The 22,487-nt window shown below is 43.3% G+C and overlaps 1 protein-coding gene and 1 pseudogene across 3 annotated transcripts in view; both read left to right on the forward strand.

The window, feature by feature from the left end:
• The first annotated feature begins 2,112 nt into the window (after positions 1-2,112).
• The window catches only part of LOC126272537 (adenylate kinase isoenzyme 1), a 99,120-nt gene continuing 78,745 nt past the window's right edge, over positions 2,113-22,487 (forward strand). Inside the window, exon 1 of one of the 3 annotated variants that reach the window (XM_049975456.1) lies at positions 2,113-2,370. Coding sequence is in view for 1 of the 3 variants with exons in the window: in XM_049975454.1 (XP_049831411.1) it covers positions 2,177-2,269 (93 nt within the window). In the remaining 2 variants the exon portion in view is untranslated. The remainder of the gene's footprint in view (positions 2,371-22,487) is intronic. The other 2 variants (XM_049975454.1, XM_049975455.1) reach the window with 2 other exon arrangements.
• On the forward strand, positions 4,047-4,164 carry LOC126274576 (5S ribosomal RNA; annotated as a pseudogene).

Here is a 22,487-nt window from a genome sequence, read left to right on the forward strand (position 1 = left end):
ATTACATTTCACGGCGCTATTGGACTGTCATCTGCTACATTTACAAAGTGTCACCCAATAATGGAACAACGAATCAATCCAAGAGCCTCATATTCCCATTTTACGACGTGCCGTTCTGCGTACGGCAGAGACGTGAAACAAAGGTCCGTGCATTAGTTCCACATCGTCTGCCATCTTAAATGTCATGTTACTTCTCGCGATAACTCCCTTAACTTGTCCCCATATCAGTTCTGGTGAGTTCTTGTTGTAGTGATATGGTGCCAACTGCAAAACTGTAGCATTTGTATGGTGTGATCGATGCCGTGAAAATTATTGGTTCCCATGTTTGTACGACGCTTGTGACCCTGGCTCGTGCAAATTCTCATCTCTAGTATAAAAAATAGGCAGCGTCCATATAAGGAGTATATGATTTTTTAATTTTTTCCTAAAAATTTTATATGTTTAATTGGACTGATTTAAACAATCTTCGACAAACAAAAATTTATACTTGCAATGAAAACTGGGGTTTTGCGTGCAGCGTGTAATTAGAAACAAGAATATATGCATTTTTCATAAAGTATGACCATCAGATAAGTGTTAACAAGGGAAACTCCCCATTGCAACCCCCTCAGATTTAGTGGTAAGATGACCCGCCAAAAACTGAACACAGATCAAGCATGAAAGCAGGAACAAGGTGTACTGAACCGTAGAAAAGAAGCAAAATAGAAAGAGTGAGAGGTCCAAGAAAAACATGTGCAACATCGAGCGACTTTCAATCATGGTGGAGTCGTGGCCATTTGGTCACGGTGTTTGAAGACGACGAGCCATATACAGGTTCAAAACTCCCTCATGCCCCACTTTTTTTCACGAAGTTGTGAACTGTCCGTCCGGTCATTGACGTGTCTCTTCGCTGTATTCAAATTTTCAACAGCTGTGTGTAACAAGGTGCATCCAGACGTACGTACCTGCTACTTGTTCTGCACAGGTTCCACATGTTACGCCTCTTGCGTTCCGTTTTGGAAGTTTTTAGTCTTCATTTCCTTCGCCGTAACATAGTTCTCACCCGATTATTTGTTTCTTTCATTTGTGCGAGAGGTCTATGAGGCATCTCGCACTATTCATCACATCTACTTGCGACGGTAATATACTCTCACCACGGATGGACAGTTCATAAATTTGGGAAAAAATTTGGCACGAGAGATATTTGAATACGAATCTTCCAAATTGACGACCAACGCCGTGACCCTAGAACCACGACATCGTGGTTATTGCATGTCGCTCGTTGTTGCCCATCTTCAACTTGGACCGTTCTTTCTTTCTATTTCGCTTCTTTTTACACCGTTTAGTACCCTTTTTTCCTGTTTTCATTCTTGATCTGTGTTCAGTTTTTTGACAGGCTATCCACTGAGCCATTTTACCACTAAATATGAAGGGGAGGGATGGGGACTTATCCTTGTAAGTAGCATCTATTTGTTGATTTTGATATTCCACAGGCGTAGGTATTCCAAACTGAACGAAAAAAAATACCACAGCAAGAGTTGAACTAGCGATCTATGGACTATCCCAGCTTACGATTCTACAATGTTAACGATTTAGCCATACAGCCAGATTACAAAATCGTCTACAGTTTAGTAGATGAAGCCCTCGGAAAACTTCAAATCCTTTTTTTCCCCTGTCATCTTGAGAACAGTCTGTTTCTCACCCCTTTTTAACAGTGTTGCGCGCTTGTGTTTCACTGCGGAGCAGGAAACAGCGTCAGACATTTTCACATTACGTATCAGCAGCGCGACAATCAGGGTACCACAGTGCAGAGACTGTGACTCCATACGATTGTTCAAATAAAAACTACGTAGATAAAGTATGATAAACGTTGATGACTGTTAATACTTTAGACTACCTTAATTTTCATTTACGACTAACACGATGTCTAATACGTTAAAAGGACCTACTTCTAATGGCGTAACCACACCTGTGGTTGATTGTTATGATGAACGGACTGCTGGTGACGTGGAACGCCTAGTCGTTAGAGTGCCCCCGTAGCACGCGCCGCAGTCTCGCAAGCAGTTTCCGCGGGCGCCGCCAGAGCGCGGGCCGCTCGCTCGCAACCCCGTCGCTCAGCTGGCCGCGACCGCCGCGTCCGGCGTCAGACACAGGCTGGCACAGTGCACAGTGCTGGCGATGCGCCCCCCAACGCCGCATGCGGCCGCGCTCCCTGCTGCTCGTCTCCCTGCTGGCGCTCGGATCCAGCCCGGCGCCCTTCTTCGCGCCTAACCCCCGCACCGGGCAGCAGGTCTGTCGCCTACCGTAGCCAGCGTCGCCGCAGCAGCCGAGCTCGCCCTCTCCCTGGTAAAACCCGCCATTCGCACCTCTTCTTCTGTAACTCTGTCCGAGGTAGACTCCTTGCTCTCAACAAAAGTCGTTAATGTTAGTGCAATAACTATTAATACTTCATTTGCTATTTCATTTTGTAGAAGTATTTAGATTCATAACAAGCCTAAAAACTCTTAGAACTGCAAAGTGTTTTTCTCCGTAGATAATCTGTTACTGACTAAATGCTGAAGCTCTGTATTTCTTTTTAACGTACACGTAACAACTTTAAGATATTTTTTATTGTTCAGACGCCTTGGAGCCTAGTTCGTCATATGCTCGTAAGTACAGTCACATAAGAAATATCTTTATTAATTATTTTTGTATGCTTTACACTCTAATGCAGTTTCAGATCGAGTCATAATGACACCTACTGTGCCCATCACTAAATGTTGCTGGTGAATCTTATGGCGAAGCTACTTCTTGCTCACTCTAAATCGAACATTACCATTGTAAGAAACCTTAATTATTAAGTCACGAACGTGGAGAATAGGATCCTTCTCCTACGCCGAACTATGACTACATAACACTTTCAGTATGCATCCTCCCGTTTGAAGAAATTTTATGTGTGCATTGTTAATGGAAACAATAGCTTGTCTCATAACATGAGAATTAGATACTTCTTGCAGGTATTAATTTAGCTGAGTCATATCAAAAATGACCTAGAGACGGCGTTTTAATTCTGATCGGGTGGAATATGACAGTTGTGATGCTGACTAGATTACACAGAGCTTCACATACATTTTTCATTTTAAAGTATATGACGTTTGAAGAAAATGTTTATTGACGTCAACACCATTTTACACCGATTAGATGCTTCGCCCTGTTTCGTTTGTATAAGTGCAGTAGGAGAACATTTGTACGTAAAACGTACCAGCTTCATTTACAAGTCAACTAGCCGAGAGATTTGCGCATGCAGTTATAGTTTTCCAAATAAAACATGTAAACTACGAAAAATTTCTATTTTACAAACGGTGCTGGTTTTAAGGCTACACTGTTCGCCTACTGAGCTAGTGACTGCGAAACTCTTTCGGCCGAAGAGAAAATTAATTTATCTTTACAGTGCAGAAGATGATCAGACGGATAGGTGAGTGTTTACCGACGACACAATGGTGCAAGGGAAGTGTCGCCTGTGGGTGACTGTAGAGGAGCTACAGGATGACTTGGACGGAATTTCTGTTTGATGTCATCAATGGCAGATTGCTTTAAAAGAAGAAAAATGCTAGTTAATGCTGATATGTAAGAAAAACTATGATGCAATGTTCGCAAACTATGTTAGCGGTGTTATGCTTGACAGTCGCAAAGGCACAAAGTTACAGACAGACAGGAAATGGAACGAGCATTTTAGGGAAGACGAATGTCGACTTAGATTTATTGCGAGAATTCTAGAAAAGTATTGCTCATCTTTAAAGGAAACACCGTGTAGAACACTGGTGTGGCCGACTCTTGAGTACTGATATAGTGTTTGGGACTCACACAGGTCGGACTACTGGAAGACGTCGAAGCAGTTCAGAGGCATTGGTTACCAGTAGGTTCAATCAACATTAATATTAATATTAGTTAAATGCTCCGTGAACTCAAGTGGAAATAGCTGGAGGGAAGGAAGCATTCTTTTCACAACTGACTGTTGGGGAGGTTTAGAGAACTGGCATTTGCGACAGACTTTAGGACGATCCTACTGTCACAGGATTGGGAGGGCAGGCTACGGCCTTGCCCCAGTGGTAACACCGGTTCCCGTCAGATCACCGAAGTTAAGCGCTGTCGAGCTGGGCTAGCACTTGGATGGGTGACCATCCGGTCTGCCGAGCGCTGTTGGCAAGTGGGGTGCACTCAGCCATTGTGAGGCAAACAGAGGAACTACTTGAACGAGATTTCAACTGTGCAGCGGAGTGTGCGCTGATATGAAACTTCCTGGCAGATTAAAACTGTGTGCCGGACCGAGACTCGAACTCGGGACCTTTGCCTTTCGCGGGCAAGTGCTCTACCATTTTAGCTACCCAAGCACGACTCACGCCCCGTGCTCACAGCTTTACTTCGCAGAACGGGAGGAACAAACGAAATGAAACTTTGTAGTTTTGAGAGCATGTGTGATGTTATTTCAGTGTTTACAAGATCGAGTCTAATTTGCAAACAACTTTACAAAATTAGAGCATTTATCAGTCTGACATTGCATCCCCTGTGCTCTGGATGCATCCAGATTGGGAAGCATGTCATAAAGCAGTTGTAACCTCGCTGAGGCAAGCTGCTCACAAATGTTGCAACTGGTCGTTAATATCCTGGATATTGACAGTGTTGATATTCCAGGTGGTCCCATACATGTATTGTCGGGGACAGATCTGGGAATCTCACTGGTCACGGAAGTAACTCAACGGCACGTGGACAGTTGATAGAGACACGTGACATATGCAGTCGAGCATTGTCCTGCTGAAAAACGACAGTACGATACGGTCGTGGGAGAGGTGACACGTGACGACATAGGATCTCCATCTGCATCGCTGTGCCGTAAGAGTTCCCTCAGTCACTAACAGCTGATGGCTCTTCGTACCCTAGCGCCAGTAATAACACCGCTGTGCCTCGCCAAAACATTGGAAGAATGGGACCTGTTCCCAGGTTACCGCCATATTCACCGACGGTTGTCATCCGTTGTATGCAGAACTGCTATTAATCGCTGAATGCAAATCATTGTCATTCATCAACAGTTCATGCTTCCTGCTCAAGGCACCACCCCAAACGCAGCCGTTTGTATTGTGGTGTTGACAGCACAGTACGCACGGGACTGGCTTCTGCTAGTGTCGACCAATGATGCGGGATATCGCTGATTGTTATAGGGGGTTCATTTCGTGTCCTCGGACTGCAGGCGCTGTTGTAAAGGGATTAAGATGTGCCTGCAGCACAATGCGACGATCCCCCCTTGGGGTGATACGCATGGGCGACCAGAACCTTGACAACAAGTATGCCTGCCCTCACGTTTCCATGTAGTCCAACATCGAGTCATTGTAACATCCGAACGCCCCTCAAATGTAGGTACTGCACGATATGACCAGCTTCCTAATGGAGATCCACAGTGACGCCACTTTCAAACTCTGTCAGGTGTTGATAGCGCTGTCTCACAGGAGTACGCAGCAGCTCTGTATTTTCTACAGTGATCTCTCAACTTGTGACTATATATATCCTACCAGGCCTGGTAACAACACTAAACTTGAACAACACTACTGCACTCTGGTAGCCGTTCTAGCTGTCACAGAACTGCAACTCTATAATCACTTACATACTCGCTGTTGGTGTGGACTTGTACGAAGTTAGATCGACATCCGACCATGTCTTCTGGTTGTTCTACTTTTTTTGTTAGGCAGTGTATATAGAGGCATAGTTCCACCAAGATACAAAGAACAACAACAGTAATTTTCCGCGGTACGAAAGAGGTGCCGAGTTATGAAACCGACGCAGAGTGAAATTTTAGTTTTGGAAACAACCCCCAGGCTGTGGCAAAGCCATGTCTCCGTAATATCCTTTCTTCCAGGTGTGCAAGTTCTGCAAATTTCGCAGAAAGGAAATAGGAGTAACCCATTGAATTACAGACCCATATCACTGACCTCAATTTGCAGTAGGATTTTGGAGCATATACTGTACTCGAATATTATGAATCACCTTGAAGGGAATGACTTATTGATACATAACCAACACGGATTCAGAAAACATCGTTCTTGTGCAACGCAGCTAGCTCTTTATTCCCATGAAGTAACGAGTGCTATCGACAGGGGATCTCAGATCGATTCCATATTCCTAGATTGCCAGAAGGCTTTTCATACCGTTCCTCACAAGCGACTATAAATCAAATTGCGTGCGTATGGAGTATCGTCTCGGTTGTGTCATTGGCTTCGTGATTTCCTCTCAGAGAGGTCACAGTTCGTAGTGATAGACGGTAAATCATCGAGTAGAACAGAAGTGACACCTGGCGTTCCGCAAGGTAGTGTCATAGGCCCTCTGCTGTTTCTGATTTACATAAATGATCTAGGTGATAATCTGAACAGCCCTCTTAGATTGTTTGCAGATGAAGCTGTAATTTACCGTCTAGTAAAATCATCAGACGACGAATTCCAATTACAAAATTATCAAGAGAGAATTTCTGTATGGTGCGAAAAGTGGCAATTGGCACTAAATAAAGAAAAGTGTAAAGTCATCCACATGGGACTGACGGAGGACATTGAAAAAGTGCAAAGAAGGTCAGCTCGTTTCGTGTTATCGCGGAATAGGGGTGACAGTGTCACTGAAATGATACGCGAGTTGGAGTGGCAGGCACTGAAACAAAGACGGTTTTCTTTGCGGCGACATCTATTTACGAAATTTCAATCGCCAACTTTCTCTTCCAAATTCGAAAATATTTTGTTGACACTCACCTACGTAGAGAGAAATCATCACCATAATAAAATAAGAGAAATCTGAGCTCGAACGGAAAGATTTTGGTGTTCCTTTTTCCCACGCGGCTTTCGAGAGTGTAATGCCAGAGAAGTAGTATAAAAATGGTTCTATGAACTCTCTGTCAGGCACTTAAGTGTGAATTGCAGAGTAACCATGTAGATGTAGAGGTAGACCTTCAGGCCCGTCTGTGTAAATTTTACATTTTCTTTCGCAAGCGACAAAGCACTTAACTTTTTCTATATTACAGTAGAAAAATGTAAAATTCTCGCAAGTTGCGTATGCAGTGGTCTGGATATGGGCTTAGGAACAAAATTAGTTGCAGAAAATAAATTGTGTATTCAATAAAAAGTGTGATTGCTGCAGCGTTTTTCTCGACTGATGTAAGATCGATGTACACTAGGAATAAAATGAAAAAAAGTATCCACGACAAGCCAATCGTTGTAATGGGGCTTAAGGCCCCGTAGAAATATATCTAGTGTTTGTCATCCCTGAATGTTGATACTAGCCTAGTGTCTTCCTATCTACAGGGTGTTTCCGAAAAAGCGTGCAAAAATGTAACAAGACATGGAAAATGCTCCACTGAACAATTCGATGTAGGGAACCTGAGGTCGGACAGCCAGCTTAAGGGGATATGCAAGTAAACTTGTCCTCCGCTTTGTCTAGCGTTAGTGTTTTCCATGGAATTAAAACTATTATGCGTACAACTTTACATGTACTCTGCTGTTTATTTACATGTACATTCTTTATTTATTGCAAGGATACGTAAAGGACGATCTTGATTACTAGGAAGTATTTCGTGCTCGCTGGATTGGAAGTGGGGTCTTATTCCACGGCCTGAATTCCCTTGATTAGTTTCTGTGAGGATATCTAAAGTCACTTGTGTATGAGGCCCCAATGGATACGGAGACGGAATCAGTTGCAGAATATTTGTAGCTGCCTGCGATGTGATTAGAAACACACCGGGAATATTTGTCGGGCTGCGTCAGAATCTTGTTCACCGATGTCATGTTTGCATTGAGGTTGATAGCCGACAGTTTCAGTACATTTTGTAAGATACAGTGTACGAGACAAACAGTACGTTCATTGAATCCGTGATGGTATTTGCAGCTGACTGTAACTAATGTAAGTAAGACATTACACAGTACTGTGATTTTATTCCCATTATCTCATTAAGCTGGCTTCTCCACTCCTCGTTCCCTACCTCAAATTCCCCTGTTAACTTCTTGCACGCTCTTACAGAAACACCCTATATACTGCACGGCCCTCCTGGAGTTTTCAGCGTAAGGCAGAGAAATCATTATGGATAACAGGACAGAGGTGGAAGTACTCGGGAGACTGTTGCTAAGCGCATCTCTGTATCGACGCGACTGCATCAGCCGGCGGCCATGTGGATCAATATCATCCGTTTATAGGTCAGGGCTTCTGTCTGGGACACCAGCCGTCTGCCAACAAACCCCCCATCCCCTTATTTATACAGCCACTAACAGCATGTATATTCTTCTCTCATTTAAATTAGAAACTTGCTGACTGAACTGGAAGATGTTTAGTCGATAAATTACTGTGCTCCAAAAGTTCTAGGAATAGGTATCTGACAACATAAAACAGAACGACAGAATTTTTGTCGTCTTTCTAGTACTGTCTTGTCACGGGTTCAGACTATACAACAGTGCTGCTACGCGGGTGCATTGATTGTGTCGCGGCAACTAAGTAACGGAGCCGCTAAAAGGGCGTCTCTTAAGTAACTGTTTCCGCCTGCGAAGGAAATGCTGCCGGAAGAGGCTGCCTTTATTTGTAGGTCAGAGGTCGCGCATCGATTCTTGCCCGGGAACTCGCCGCTGGGCGTCTGCAGAACAAGGCGGAGGGGTGACCTTCTTAAGAAACAGCGGTCTGCAGCCAAAGGAGCAGGGCGCGGCAGGCTGCTTCTGTCCGCCCTCTTCTCTGGTTGAGGAGAGGTGCAGGAAAGCGTCCTCAGTACTGCCACATCGCTTTTAACGTCATAAACGTCATACATTACCATCGAGCTATTTACAAGTTGTGTGTGGTGAATGTTCTGCTGATTTAAAGCTGGTGTTTTTGTTCTTCATTCAGTACATCAGTACCAGCAAACCCCCGATTCTTTAAACAATCGAACTGCCACTTCCAAAACAGCTTCAAATGCCCGATCTCTTTACTAATGAATTATATGTTAAGTATTTGTCGTTAAGCATGTAAGCGACAAAATGTTTAGAAAAAGTTTGAAATTATGCTTTAAGTTTGTTGGAAGTCGTTAACTGCTCTCATTATGAAACAGTGGACGAATATAGTCTGCGTAATTTGCGCTCCATTTTCAGCAAAAGTAGCTTTTCACGCATATTAATGATTATGACGTCACACTACTAGAACTATGTGTCATAAAATGATATAATTTTGCAGGTACGTCCATCGATATATATAGATACTGTCTGCAAAGTGTGTAGCAGATTGTTAGTACTACAGAAGTACGCAATTTAAACGTGGTACCTTATGCTCAAGTTTCACTGCGCGCCATTTTAAGCAGAAGCTAGTTTTTCCCACATCTAAATGTTCATGACATCACATGTCCTGATATATGTATCGTACAACGATATAATTTTGCAGGTACATTCAATGGTTATGTGGATACCGTCTGAAAACTGTGCTGCGAATAGAATCGTTAATATAGAAGTAATAAATTAAAGCATCATGTCTGATGCTGAAGGTTTACAGAATGAATGACGAAAATGTAGTAAGATCTAAAATTTCTTCCTCTCATCATTTTGCTGGGAGTGTTAACGAGAAGAAGTTTCGTGAAGGTTTGAGATTAGGTGTCGAGTTTGTCGGAAATCGCTAACTGCTCTCATTCTCAAATACTAATTGAATAAAGTTACACTGCCTCAATACAGACACACAGTTTCTAACTATAACATTCGTCTTATTGTGCTAAACTTTTAACATATGTGTATGCTTCGTAATGAATTGATTATGACAGCATTTTAAATTTTTAAATTCGCGAATTACAGAGCATCTCATTTTCGTTGCCCCTGGAAACCGTTAGTTATGCGACTTGGTTGCGGGACAGTCCCTTAGTAATATACATGTTATAAGCACCTTCTGTCTTGTGGTAAGCTAGTGATAAATCTTAGTAAAATCGTACTATCCCCGCCATGTTCTTTTTTCACAAACTGTTTTGTGCTCTCTTGAAAACAGTTTTTTTTTTTTCAAGTCTAAATAAGTCCAACACTCATCTCCCAGTTTCGAGGGTAGGGCAGGAACGTCTGTTTTCTTTGGAAGGTAAAAACAAGAAAAAACATTTTCCATTGTGTTCATTTGAATTGTCAGTGAAGAGTCAAAGATGAATTTGTACGTATGTATGTGTGTCCCACTGTGACCAATAGGGGAGGGTGTTGTACCTCGAAACTCTTCCCAGACTTGAATTTGAAAATGTCTTCTTATTCCATTTTCAAATGATAGCATTGACTTCATGTGTGCTGCAATAGTTTTCTGACATTGGCGGAATTACTCCGAAAAAGTAAAATTTTTCGAAATATGAAAAACTGTTCCAGAGTACAAAACGGCCATGCACACAGGTACAAATTTTCTATTAAAATTTAAAAGGGTTGCAGCCGAGAAAATCTTGTCTATACCGCATTTAATATACTATGTGTTACGTTATTATTCTGCTGCACATCAATAATAATCAGTAGGTGAAATTAACTTAAGAGGTAGTATTATCAAAAGCCAGTTAAAAGTTTAAACCATTTCTAAATACCAGCAGAATTTTACTTCCCGTGGAATTCTGTGATTGAAGAATTAACAGTATCCTCAAAATATGTTTAATATACTATACTACACTTAAATGTGTAGAACTTTTAATGTTTACAAACGTCGCACAAAAAGCAACCTCATGTCAACAACAATAAAAACAGTGCAAAATGACAGAAACTGGTTACGGCGATCTCTGGTTTGCGGTAGCTTTCAAGTAGCTATAAAATCGGTCACTCGACTGAAACGTCGACTACGAAACATTGTATGTTCCTAGACACACTATCCTCCAGGTACAAAGTTCTCCCCTGCTTTTATTATTTGCGAAGCCGTTGAAGATGTAATAAGAAATATCCTTTATTAGTGGTGACTGGTTTGCCATATTTGTCCTATTTAATGCCAAATTGACGTATTAATAAGTCGTCGCGGAATATAAAAGCAAATGATATTTCTTAGTGAAGGACACTTGGAAAATTTGGAAGTTTGTGGTAAGATCTTTGGGACCAAACTGCTCAGGTCATGGGTCCCTAAGCTTACACACTACTTAAGCTAACTTACGCTAAGGACAACAAACACACCTATGCCCGAGGGAGGACTCCAACCTGCGACGGGGTGAGCCGCTCGGACCGTGACAAGGCGCCTAAGACCGCGCGGCTACAACGCCCGGTGAAGGACACTTGATTCAATATCTGTATCACTCAAATATACATTGATAAGCCAAAAGGTTATGACCACTGCCCACCGCGATTTTGAAAGCCAACTGGTGACGTTCAGGTCACGTGACGTGCCAAAGAAAGTATTTAAGCGCAGCAGGAGGGGTGGGGAATAATTCTGGTGACGATTCGGGCGGCAAATGGGGAAATCCGTTGACGTAAGCGACTTTGAAAAAGGGCAGATTATTATGAACCCTCTATTGGAGACGAGCGTCTCGGGAACGGCGAAGTTTGTCAGCTGTTCGCCTGCCCTCTTGAGTGTCTATGGAAAGTACACTGCGGTGGGATGAACATTAGTGACACTTTTATTCAAGCCCGACAATTGTATTGAAGTCACCGCGATTGATGATGGTCCCCTGGACATTACAAAAGGCGTGACATAGCTCCTAATAGGATGGGTTGTCACCACGGCCGGCAATGCATGCTCTGCTGCGTGCTCCCATTCTGCCCACGGGACTTCGTTTGGCAGGGCGTTTCATTCCTCCATCAGCGCGGTTGACGATTCTTCGATCGTCGTTAATGCATGTGGAATCTCCCCAACGCATCCCACAAGTGCTACGTGGGATTTACGTCGGAGTAACGGACAAACAACTACGTTCACCGAATGTCCCCTCGTTCCAAGAGCTCTACCAGCTGTGTAGTTGGAAGCAGTCGCTCACTGTCACTCATGAAAATGAGGTCAGGACCGAAGGTATCCCCGAAAAGACGCACATGGAGAAGGAGTACAGTGTAATAGTAACATTGACCCGTGAGTGTACCGTGTTAAACATTTGGAAGTCAGTACGCCCATGCAGTATATACCTCCTAACGCCGCAACACGTGGACTACCAAAGCGATCACGCTAAAAAAAAAAAAAAAAAAAAAAAAAAAAAAACTCGGTGCATTACATGCCGTCATATGGTGGAAGGTGGCGACGCATAATGCACGCTGGAAAATCCCTGTTGATTGCTACGTTTCCTGTGGTATAAATGGGGTGATCTAGAAGGCCAATCGAGTTGCAGCAATATGACTGAGTATTTATCAAACTAGGAACTAATACATCCAAGTATCTAGGAAGAAGGGTGTGTCCACAGCATTCTCAGCATTAAGGGGGAGAAGAAAGGGTATATCTTTGGTCCCCGAGAATTCTGAAGCAAATCCTGGTTCGTGTCCACGCTAACCTGATTGAGACTCATAGATCACGGTACGAAAAACAGCCCGGAAGGTTACAGAACTACCTTCGGCCACAACTAGGCTCTCACACATCGTGGCTTAAACGTCTCATAGGATGATCATTGCGCTCTATGCCTTGAATCGTTCGAAAAGAGTCAAAATCGAGAAAGTTTGGCCACACTGCACACTTCTTCGTTAGCTAATGTCCAGTTTCCATGTTTTTTGCACCGCTGAAGTAGTTCAGTTTTATGTGTAACTGTGGAGAAGGTAATTTGTCATGGTACTCGATCTGCAGTGTCGACTGATTGCGTGTAGTTATCTTCGTAAAGTCCGCCCCGTTAGCTGGGTGGTCAGCGCGACGGGCTGTCATGCCAAGGAATCCGGGTGTGATTCCCGTATAGGTCGGAGATTATCTCCGCTTAGGGACTGGGTGTTGTGTTGTCCTAATCAGCGTCATCTCATCTCCATCGACACGCAATTCACCGAAGCGACGTCAACTCAGAAGACTTGCACCAGGCGACCGGTCCACCCGATGGGAGGCCCTAACCACACGACATTTCATTTCACCTTCGTAAAATTCGCTCGGAATCTGGGTAAGATATACATTGAGGTCACAAGCACATGGATAGCGATATGCAGATATACAGTTGGCGGTAATGTCGCTTACAAATGCTTCAAATGGCTCTGAGCACTATGGGACTTAACATCTGTGGCCACCAGTCCCCTAGAACTTAGAACTACTTAAACGTAACTAACCTAAGGACATCACACACATCCATGCCCAAGGCAGGATTCGAACCTGCGACCGTAGCAGTCGCGCTGTCGAGTACACAAGGTATAAAAGGGCAGTGCATTGGCGGAGCTGTCATTTGCATTTAGGTGATTCATGTGACAACGTTACCGATGTGATTATGGCCGCACGACGGTAATTAACAGAATTCGAAGACGGAATGGTAGTTGGAGCTGGAAGCATGGGACATTCCATTTCGGAAATCGTTAGGGAATTCAATATTACGAGATCCACAGTGTCATGAGTGTGCCGAGAATACCAAATTTCAGGAATTACCTCTCACCATGGACAACGCAATGACAGAAGTCTTCACTTAACGACCGAGAGCAACGGCGTTTACATAGAGGCATCACTGCTAAAATACAAGTAACACTGCTTAAAATAACAGCAGAAATCAATGTCGGACGTACTATGAACGTATCAGTTAGAACAGTGCGGCGAAAATTGGCGTTAATGGGCTATGGCAGCAGACCACCTACGCTAGCGCCTTTGTTAACGGCGTGGCATCGCCTGCAGCGCCCCTCCTGGGCTCGTGACCATAGTCGTTGGACCGCAGACGACAGGAAAACTGTGGCCTGGTCAGACGAGTCCCGATTTCTGTTTGAAAGAGCTGATGGTGTGGTTCAAGTGTGACGCAGACACGACGAAGCCATGAAGCCAACTTCTCAAAAGGTACTGAGTAAGGCTGTTGGTGGCTCCATAAATGGGTGGGCAGTGTTTACTTGGAATGAACTGAGTTCTCTGGCCCAACTGGACAGATGATTAACCGGAGGTGGCAATGTTCGGCTACTTGGAGACCATTTGCAACCATTAATGGACTTCGTGTTCCCAAACAAGGATGGAAGTTTCATGGATGACAATGCGCCATGTAACCGGGCCACCCTTATTCGCGATCGGTTTGAAGAACATTCTAGACAATTATTGCGAATGACTTGGCCACCCACATGGCCCTACACCGCCGGCCGAGGTGGCCGAGCGGTTCTAGGCGCTACAGTCTCGAGCCGCGCGAACGCTAGGGTCGCAGGTTCGAATCCTGCTTCGGGCATGGATGTGTGTGATGTCCTTAGGTTAGTTAGGTTTAAGTAGTTCTAAGTTCTAGGGGACTGATGACCTCAGATGTTAAGTCCCATAGTGCTCAGAGCCATTTGAACCGTTTTTTGCTCCTACACGAATCCCGTCGAACATTTATGAAGTCCTGCACCAGCAGCACTTCCGTAATTCTGGGCGGCTATAGAGGCAGCCAAATTCTGGATGTGGCAGGGGTAAGATCCAGGGAGTGAAGGGCTATTTACAATTTGTACAGAAACCTGATGGCAGTTATAAGAGTCGAGGGACATGAAAGGGATGCAGTGGTTGGGAAAGGAGTGAGACAGGGTTGTAGCCTCTCCCCGATGTTATTCAATCTGTATATTGAGCAAGTAGTAAAGGAAACAAAAGAAAAATTTGGAGTAGGTATTAAAATCCAGGGAGAAGATACAAATACTTTAAGGTTCGACGATGACACTGTAATTCTGTCAGAGACAGCAAAGGACTAGGAAGAGTAGTTGAACGGAATGGATAGTGCCTTGAAGGGAGGATATAAGCAAAACGAGGATAATGGAATGCAGTCGAATTAAATCGGGTGATGCTGAGGGAATTAGATTAGGAAATGAGACACTTAAAGTAGTAAAGGAGTTTTGCTATTTGGGGAGCAAAATAACTGATGATGGTCGAAGTAGAGGGGATATAAAATGTAGACTGGCAATGGCAAGGAAAGCATTTCTGAAGAAGAGAAATTTGTTAACATCGAGTATAGATTTAAGTGTCGGGAACTCGTTTCTGAAAGTATTTGTATAGAGTGTATGGAAGTGAGACGTGGACGATAAATAGTTTGGACAAGAAGAGAATAGAAGCTTCCGAAATGTGGTGCTACAGAAGAATGCTGAAGATTAAATGGGTATATCACGTAATTTATGAGGAGGTATTGAATAGAATTGGGGAGATAAGGAGTTTGTGGCACAACTTGAATAAAAGAAGGGACCGGTTGGTAGGACATGTTCTGGGACATCGAGGGATCACCAATTTAGTATTGGAGGGCAGCGTGGAGGGCAAAAATCGTAGAGGGAGACAGAGACATGAATACACTAAACAGATTCAGAAGGATGTAGACCGCAGTACGTATTGAGAGATGAAGAAACTTGCACAGGATAGAGTAGCATGGAGAGCTGCATCAAACCAGTCTCAGGACTGAAGACCACAACAACAACAACAACAATAACAACATAGAGGCAGCATGGCTCAATATTTTTGCAGAGCATTTCCAATGACTTGTTGAGCCAATGCCACGTCGACTTTCTGCATTACGCCGGACAAAAGAAAATCCTAAACGATATCAGGATGTATCCCACGACTTCTGTCAACTCTATGTACTTGCATTCACTGAGAGCAGGAATTCCTGCCGGGTTTGAAGCCGAATGACACTGACAAGACCTGATTCTAGTCTCCTCTACCTGTCAGTTAGCGTCTTCCTACAACCGCTCTTCCTACGCAGTGTTACGTCATTGCGAGAGGTATACCAGTCGTTATAGACACGTTGGGAATCCGCCTTGACACACCAACAAGTTGGACAACTTCATTCACGACGCGGTCACGGACACCTCGGATCACGATAGTTCCTTCTGTCATCGTGTCACGTATTCACGTCGACCCATCCTAGTGCTCTGATTCCATACAACCGACTGGCACATACCCATTCACTGACAAGATTTACGACGTCGGTGAGGTGTCGTATGAGCGCCTGGTACCAAAGCGACCAGCGCGCTGTTTTAAGAGTATGATCAATATTTTTTGCTACGAATTTATTCTCGCTTCCGGCTACTTTGAAATATAGAACGATTTATTCATCTTTCAATTCATAAGTTATCCCCTTGTGAAGTTCTGTCTTTCAGCTGATAAGGCTGAACTCTTGTTTGATCCCTATTGTGTAGGTCAACAAATTACAACACGCTGTTTAGATTCTCTTGAATCGCGAATTTATGATGAAGAACGGAACTCCCACAAAAACAAGACGCATCTCTGACTTTTATGTACGACAGTGCAGGCGATGTTTCCGCTGTTGCCAATTCCACGTGAGGTTACCCAGTCGTCTGCTGAGCACGAGACATCGCATTTACGAGGCTTCCTCTCGCACGTGCTTACATGTAACGCACAATCCACTTAGCATAACTATTCGGATTGCAGCAACAGTTTCAGATTACTGTTAAGAGTTTAGAATCCTGTCGCCGTTGACATTAACGCCAAACTTGATCACGGTATACCACGTGCAGATGAGTGTCGCAAAATAGACTACAAAATCCTTGATCATCCACTATTTTTAGACAGTAAGATTCTGCAAACATAATAGTATACTTCTCCATACTAAGACGACAAAGGACACGAATTTGTTCTATCAAGACTCCCCAGCAACGCTAATGAACAATTTCTGAATTTTTTGTTAGTTAGCTTCGGTTCCAGATCGTATTTCGTTCGTAAAATATAGCACTCTACACCGTGTATTTTTTGGATTCCGTACCTCACTCGGTAAAAACGGAACGCTTATCATTTTGTTGTCCGCCCGTGTATCTGTCTTTCTGTCCGACTGTTCAAAACCCTTTTTCTCAGGGACGGGTCGACATGTCGAGTTGAAATTTGTTTCCCATATTAGGGTCTACAGTTTCTTGGCGGTGTAAAAAACTGAAATTCTAAGCCAAAGCAATCGAAAAGATATGGCTATTTTTGTCACACATTTTGATATTCGCAAAATCACTCCTCTAAACCTATACAGGACTCCCCGTTGACCTAGAATCATGAAATTTGGCAAGAAGCAAGGTTTCACACGATAACGAAAGTAAAAATTACAAAAATTGTTAATTTTGAATTATATCACCATAAAAAAATGTGGTATCAGACAGTCAGTCCCATTATCTCAGGAAAGCGTGGTTGCGTCAAGTTGAGGTCTATGTCACGTACTGAGGACTATGGTCCGTCGGCTGTGTATTAAATGTTAGCTGCTAAGTCAGTGGAATGTACGGATACGGTCATTTATATCATATTTGTTGATATTCGCAAACCCAATCATCAAAACCTACATGGTACCTCCGATTGGACTATAATCATGAAATTTCGCAAGAAGCAATGTTTCACAATACAACTAAAGAAAAAACGCAAAAATTGTGAATTTGTAATTATATCACACTAAAAATATTTTTATCGACTATCTACTTGTCCATCCGTACGTTAAGCCCCCTGTTTCTCAGGAACGGGTAGAAGTATCATTTTGAAACTTGTGCCACATACTAAGGTCTATAATTCCTCTCCGGTGTAGTAAATCAAACCAAAAGATACGTCCATTCATGTCACATATTTTGACAGTCGCAAACGCACCCATCAAAACTTTTAGGTTGCTTCCCGTTAACCTAGAATCACGAAATTTGGCTAGAAATAAGATTTCACAGCAAAACTGAAGGAGAAGATCCGAAAATTGTTAATTTGTTAATATATCACACGAAAAAAATTTTTGTCACTTGTTATCAGACTGTTTGTCTGTCTGTCCGTCTGTTAAGACCCTTTTTGTCCGGAAAGGGTATACACATCAAATTGAAATTTACGTTCCCTGTTCTCTTGTCGGTAAAAGAAACGTAAGCTTCTGAGTTAATGGACGCAAAAGATACGACCATTTATGTCACGTATTTTGACACTCGCAAACTCACTCATCTAATCCTGTGGATACTTCCCATTGGTCTAGAATCATGAAATTTGGCAAGAAGAAAGGTTTTAGAGTACAAGTACACAGAAAAATCCGAAGCTTATTAATTTGTAATTAGATGACATGAAAAAATGTTTTTCCGTTATTTATTCGAGTGTGTTTGATCTTCCGTTTATTAAGACCTCTTTTTCTCAGGAATGGATCGATTATCAAGTTCAGATTTATATCATATACTTACGTCTACGGACCTTTGATGCTGTAAAAAATTGAAGGTTCTATCAGTGCAGTCAAAAGATACGCACTCATTAAAACCCATAGGGTACTTCCAGTTGGTCTATAATCATGAAATTTGGCAAGAACAAGATTTCGCAGTACAAGTAAAGGAAAAAAATAGGAAAGTTCTTAATTTTTAATTATATCACAGTAACAAATATTTGCTGCCGGAGTGGCCGAGCGGTTCTAGGCGCTGCAGTCTGGAACCGCGAGACAGCTACGGTCGCAGATTCGAATCCTGCCTCGGGCATGGATGTGCGTGATGTCCTTAGGTTAGTTAGGTTTAAGTAGTCTAGAGGACTGATGACCTCAGCAGTTAAGTCCCATAGTGCTCAGAGCCATTTGAACCATTTTTTTAACAAATATTTCTTTTGTGAACTGTTATCCGGTTTGCAACTTGAAATTACAACATTCTCGAAAGTGTTGGAATCCCTAGGACCGGTATCTTGCCAGTGTCAATGTCGATAACAGGCAAAAGCCGTCGGGATTCTCGATTCCCGGAATGGATGAACTGTCGATATACGTAATTACGTTTGTACAGAAGCTTCAGTGCGCAAGTCCTACTAACACCTGGCGAGTTTTTTCGGAAAGACGTGCTTCATACACAGTGTGGGTGTTGACGGAATTAACAGCACTAAGGCCCATCGCGACAGTTGTAGACGGTTTTGTTGTGAAAAAAGACTGCTATTTCTTTATCTTTGAACGGCGTTCAACAGTTTACAAACAATGCCATCTGTATGTACAAGTCTGTTTGAATAACGCGAGCAGTGTTTGGAACGAAGAGTGAAGTACAGTAAAAACATATCCGGCCGCCAGCGGCGGCGCTTCGTGACGTCCCAGCAGGTGTTTACAACCTCCCCTCTCCGAGCAAGCAGCTGTCTGCACGAGGAACAAGCAGACGAGTCGCACGGAGCGAGGGCCTTCGTTATTACAGGATCTGGAGACAGTTTAACTACCCTTGAAGCAAATACGGGAGCTTCCCCGGTCAGTGTCACGCGAATTTTAACACCCTATTAATCCCGTAGCAGCATCTCTGGGCAGTAGTCAGTATCTTAGTAGTGTGTGCTGCAAGGTGCACATTACCCCCAAAAAGGGCCCGCCCGGTTAGCCGAGCGGTCTGACGAACGGCTTTCCGTGGTGGGAAGGAGCGCCTGGTCCCCGGCACGAATCCGCCCGGAGGGCTTGGGTCGAGGTCCGGTGAGTCGGCCAGCCTATGGATGGTTTTTAGGCGGTTTTCCATCTGCCTCGGCGAATGCGGGCTAGTTCCCCTTACTTCGCCTCAGCTACAATATGTCGGCGATTGCTCTCCACGTACGCGTACACCACCATTACTCTACCACGGAAACATAGGGGTTACACTCCTGTGATGTGAGACGTTCCCTGAGGGAGCCCACCGGGGGCCGAACCGCACAATAATCTGTGTTCGGTGTGGGGCGTCGGAGGGGTGAAGTGGACTGCAGTAGTCGACGGGGGGTTGTGCACCACTGCGGTTGCGGTGGAGACGGAGCCTCTCCGTCGTTTCTAGGTCCCTGGTTAACATACAATACAATACAATACCCCAAAAGACGAAAACCTGGCCGGGCTACTGAAAAACAGGGAGGGGAAGTAGTAATATTGTACATTTCAGTATTATTACAATTGGAGCGCTGTAACATCATACACGTATACCGGGTGTCTCTCTTAAGAGTCGTCACGTGCAATTTCACTGGTGTATCGGAAGTTTTTTGCAATTTCGTTTTTGCAATGTGTAGCTGCAGTCAGTCCGATCGATGCTCTTCATCCCGCCTTTCATGCTAAGCCGTGTCAACGAAAAGTATTGGTTTGTTTCCCGTTACACGCAAAATGATTTTCAAAAGCAGGATTTTACGTGCCCGTTGAATAGAGCGGTCCCATGTCAGTTCAGTACGATATTCGTTTCAGCGATGCGTGTCAACACGACAGTATAAAGCGAAGAACTTGTCCTGTTTCATGTACCTCCCTGCCTGCGCTGTGTGCTAACGCCATGCAGTAGCTGAAGTTTTGATTAGCCTTCGTGTTTTACAGTCTTGTTAATTCATATCGCTAAACCGAATGTCGCACTAGACTAATTTTGGATCGCTGTATCGAAGGGGGACATAAAATTGCGCTTGAAAAATCATTTTATTTGTAACGGGAAGGAAATCGATGTTTTCCGTTGACACTGGGCGTTGCATAAAAGACATTACGAGCAGTATTTTTTGGGTAGACTCCAGCTACAGACTGCAGTTTCAGATGATACTATGTGTCAGGAATTAGTACGTAAAATACTCCTTTCTGTGTTCGCTGAAGTATAAACAACTGTACTTCTGTTGTTTCTTTGTATGCCAAGCACACAACAAGAATTCTTCCCAAAACCAATTATAACACATATCGCATTTACGTTCCTTAAAATCCTCAATTGAGTATCACTCGCTTTGGAAACACAAACAGAATGACTAAATAAACAAAGGCAGCTATCAACACGATGAACACTGCAAGTCACTGCACATGGCGAGCGAGTCATTGCCTTTATTATCTTACACTCTCACTTAGCCAAATGAGTACGTAAGTTCATATTTTCGACTGGGACGTATTATCCCAGAAATAAATATAGCTCCAACCGCAGCTTCTGAAAGAGCTCTTTTGGGAGTTTTTCCTTGGTTATAAGACAATCACCACAACTGGTTATCCCTTGCCCAATATTTCCAATCGTGAATCCCTCTACACTTCTGCTAGCTCGTTGAGATTTGGCTGAAAAGAGAAGAACTGTATAAAGGCCGGATCTCATATACCCAGCACCACCTGTTGGATCAGAGACTGAAACATATCTAATAAAATAGAACGGTACGGAGGCCCACAACACTAAATAGCGTGTTTGCTCCTGTCTAGGTATTCTAGATCTGTGATTTAACCATGAAACTCCGGGATGCAAAGAAGGCAGCCTAGATGTGGAGCGACCATCAGTCAGCCAGGACAGCCAGTAGTGAGCTGCCTCTTAGTTCATTGCGTTTGCTACGAATGTTCATCCTAGCAAGCAGATCATACCAAATCGATTGTTTGTGTTGAAGCTGTGAATCATAACTAACAAACAGAATGCAAAAGATTGTGCTGAAAAATTCAGTCGATCTCGGAAAGGTAGAACATTTTAGTGACGGGGGTAAAACCACACAGGGAGCCCCACAGGGTTCAATTTTCGAGCTACTCCGATTTCCTGTATATGGAAATGACCTTCCACTAAACATTCAGCTAACAAGATTGGTAATTATTGCAGACGATACAAGTGTTATAATAAATAAAATCAGAGTGAAAGCAACAGAAGAGTTAGTAAATGATATTTTCCAGAGAATTATTAAGTGGTTCTCTGAAAATGGACTCTCCCTAAATTATGAAAAAACAGACTACATTCAGCTCTGTACAACAAATAGTCATACCAACAATTGATGTAGTACATGAGCAGGAGTCAATAAGCTGGATACAATGCTGCAAACTTTTGGGTGTACATGTTGTTGTTGTTGTGGTCTTCAGTCCAGAGACTGGTTTGATGCAGCTCTCCATGCTTCTCTATCCTGTGCAAGCTTCTTCATCTCCCAGTACCTAATGCAACCTACATCCTTATGAATCTGCTTAGTGCATTCATCTCTTGGTCTCCCTCTACGATTTTTACCCTCCACGCTGCCCTCCAATACTAAAATGGTGATGTCTCAGAACATGTCCTACCAACCGATCCCTTCTTCTGGTCAAGTTGTGCCACAAGTTTCTCTTCTCCCCAATCCTATTCAATACTTCCTCATCAGTTATGTGATCTACCCATCTAACCTTCAGCATTCTTCTGTAGCACCACATTTCGAAAGCTTCTAGTCTCTTCTTGTCCAAACTATTTATCGTCCAAGATTCACTTCCATACGTGGCTACACTCCATACAAATACTTTCAGAAACGACTTCCTGACACTTACATCTATACTCGATGTTAACAAATTTATCTTCTTCAGAAACGCTTTCCTTGAAATTACCAGTCTACATTTTATATCCCCTCTACTTCGACCATCATCAGTTATTTTGCTCCCCAAATAGCAAAACTCCTTTACTACTTTAAGTATCTCTTTTCCTAATCTAATTCCCTCAGCATCACCCGACTTAATTCGACTACATTCCATTATCCTCGTTTTAATTTGGTTGATGTTCATCTTATACCATCCCTTCAAGACACTGACCATTCCGTTCAACTGCTCTTCTTTGCTGTCTCTGACAGAATTACAATGTCATCGGCGAACCTCAAAGTTTTTATTTCTTCTCCGTGGATTTTAATACCTACTC

The sequence above is a fragment of the Schistocerca gregaria genome, chromosome 5, assembly GCF_023897955.1.
Source record: "Schistocerca gregaria isolate iqSchGreg1 chromosome 5, iqSchGreg1.2, whole genome shotgun sequence".
Taxonomy (NCBI): Eukaryota; Metazoa; Arthropoda; class Insecta; order Orthoptera; family Acrididae; genus Schistocerca; species Schistocerca gregaria.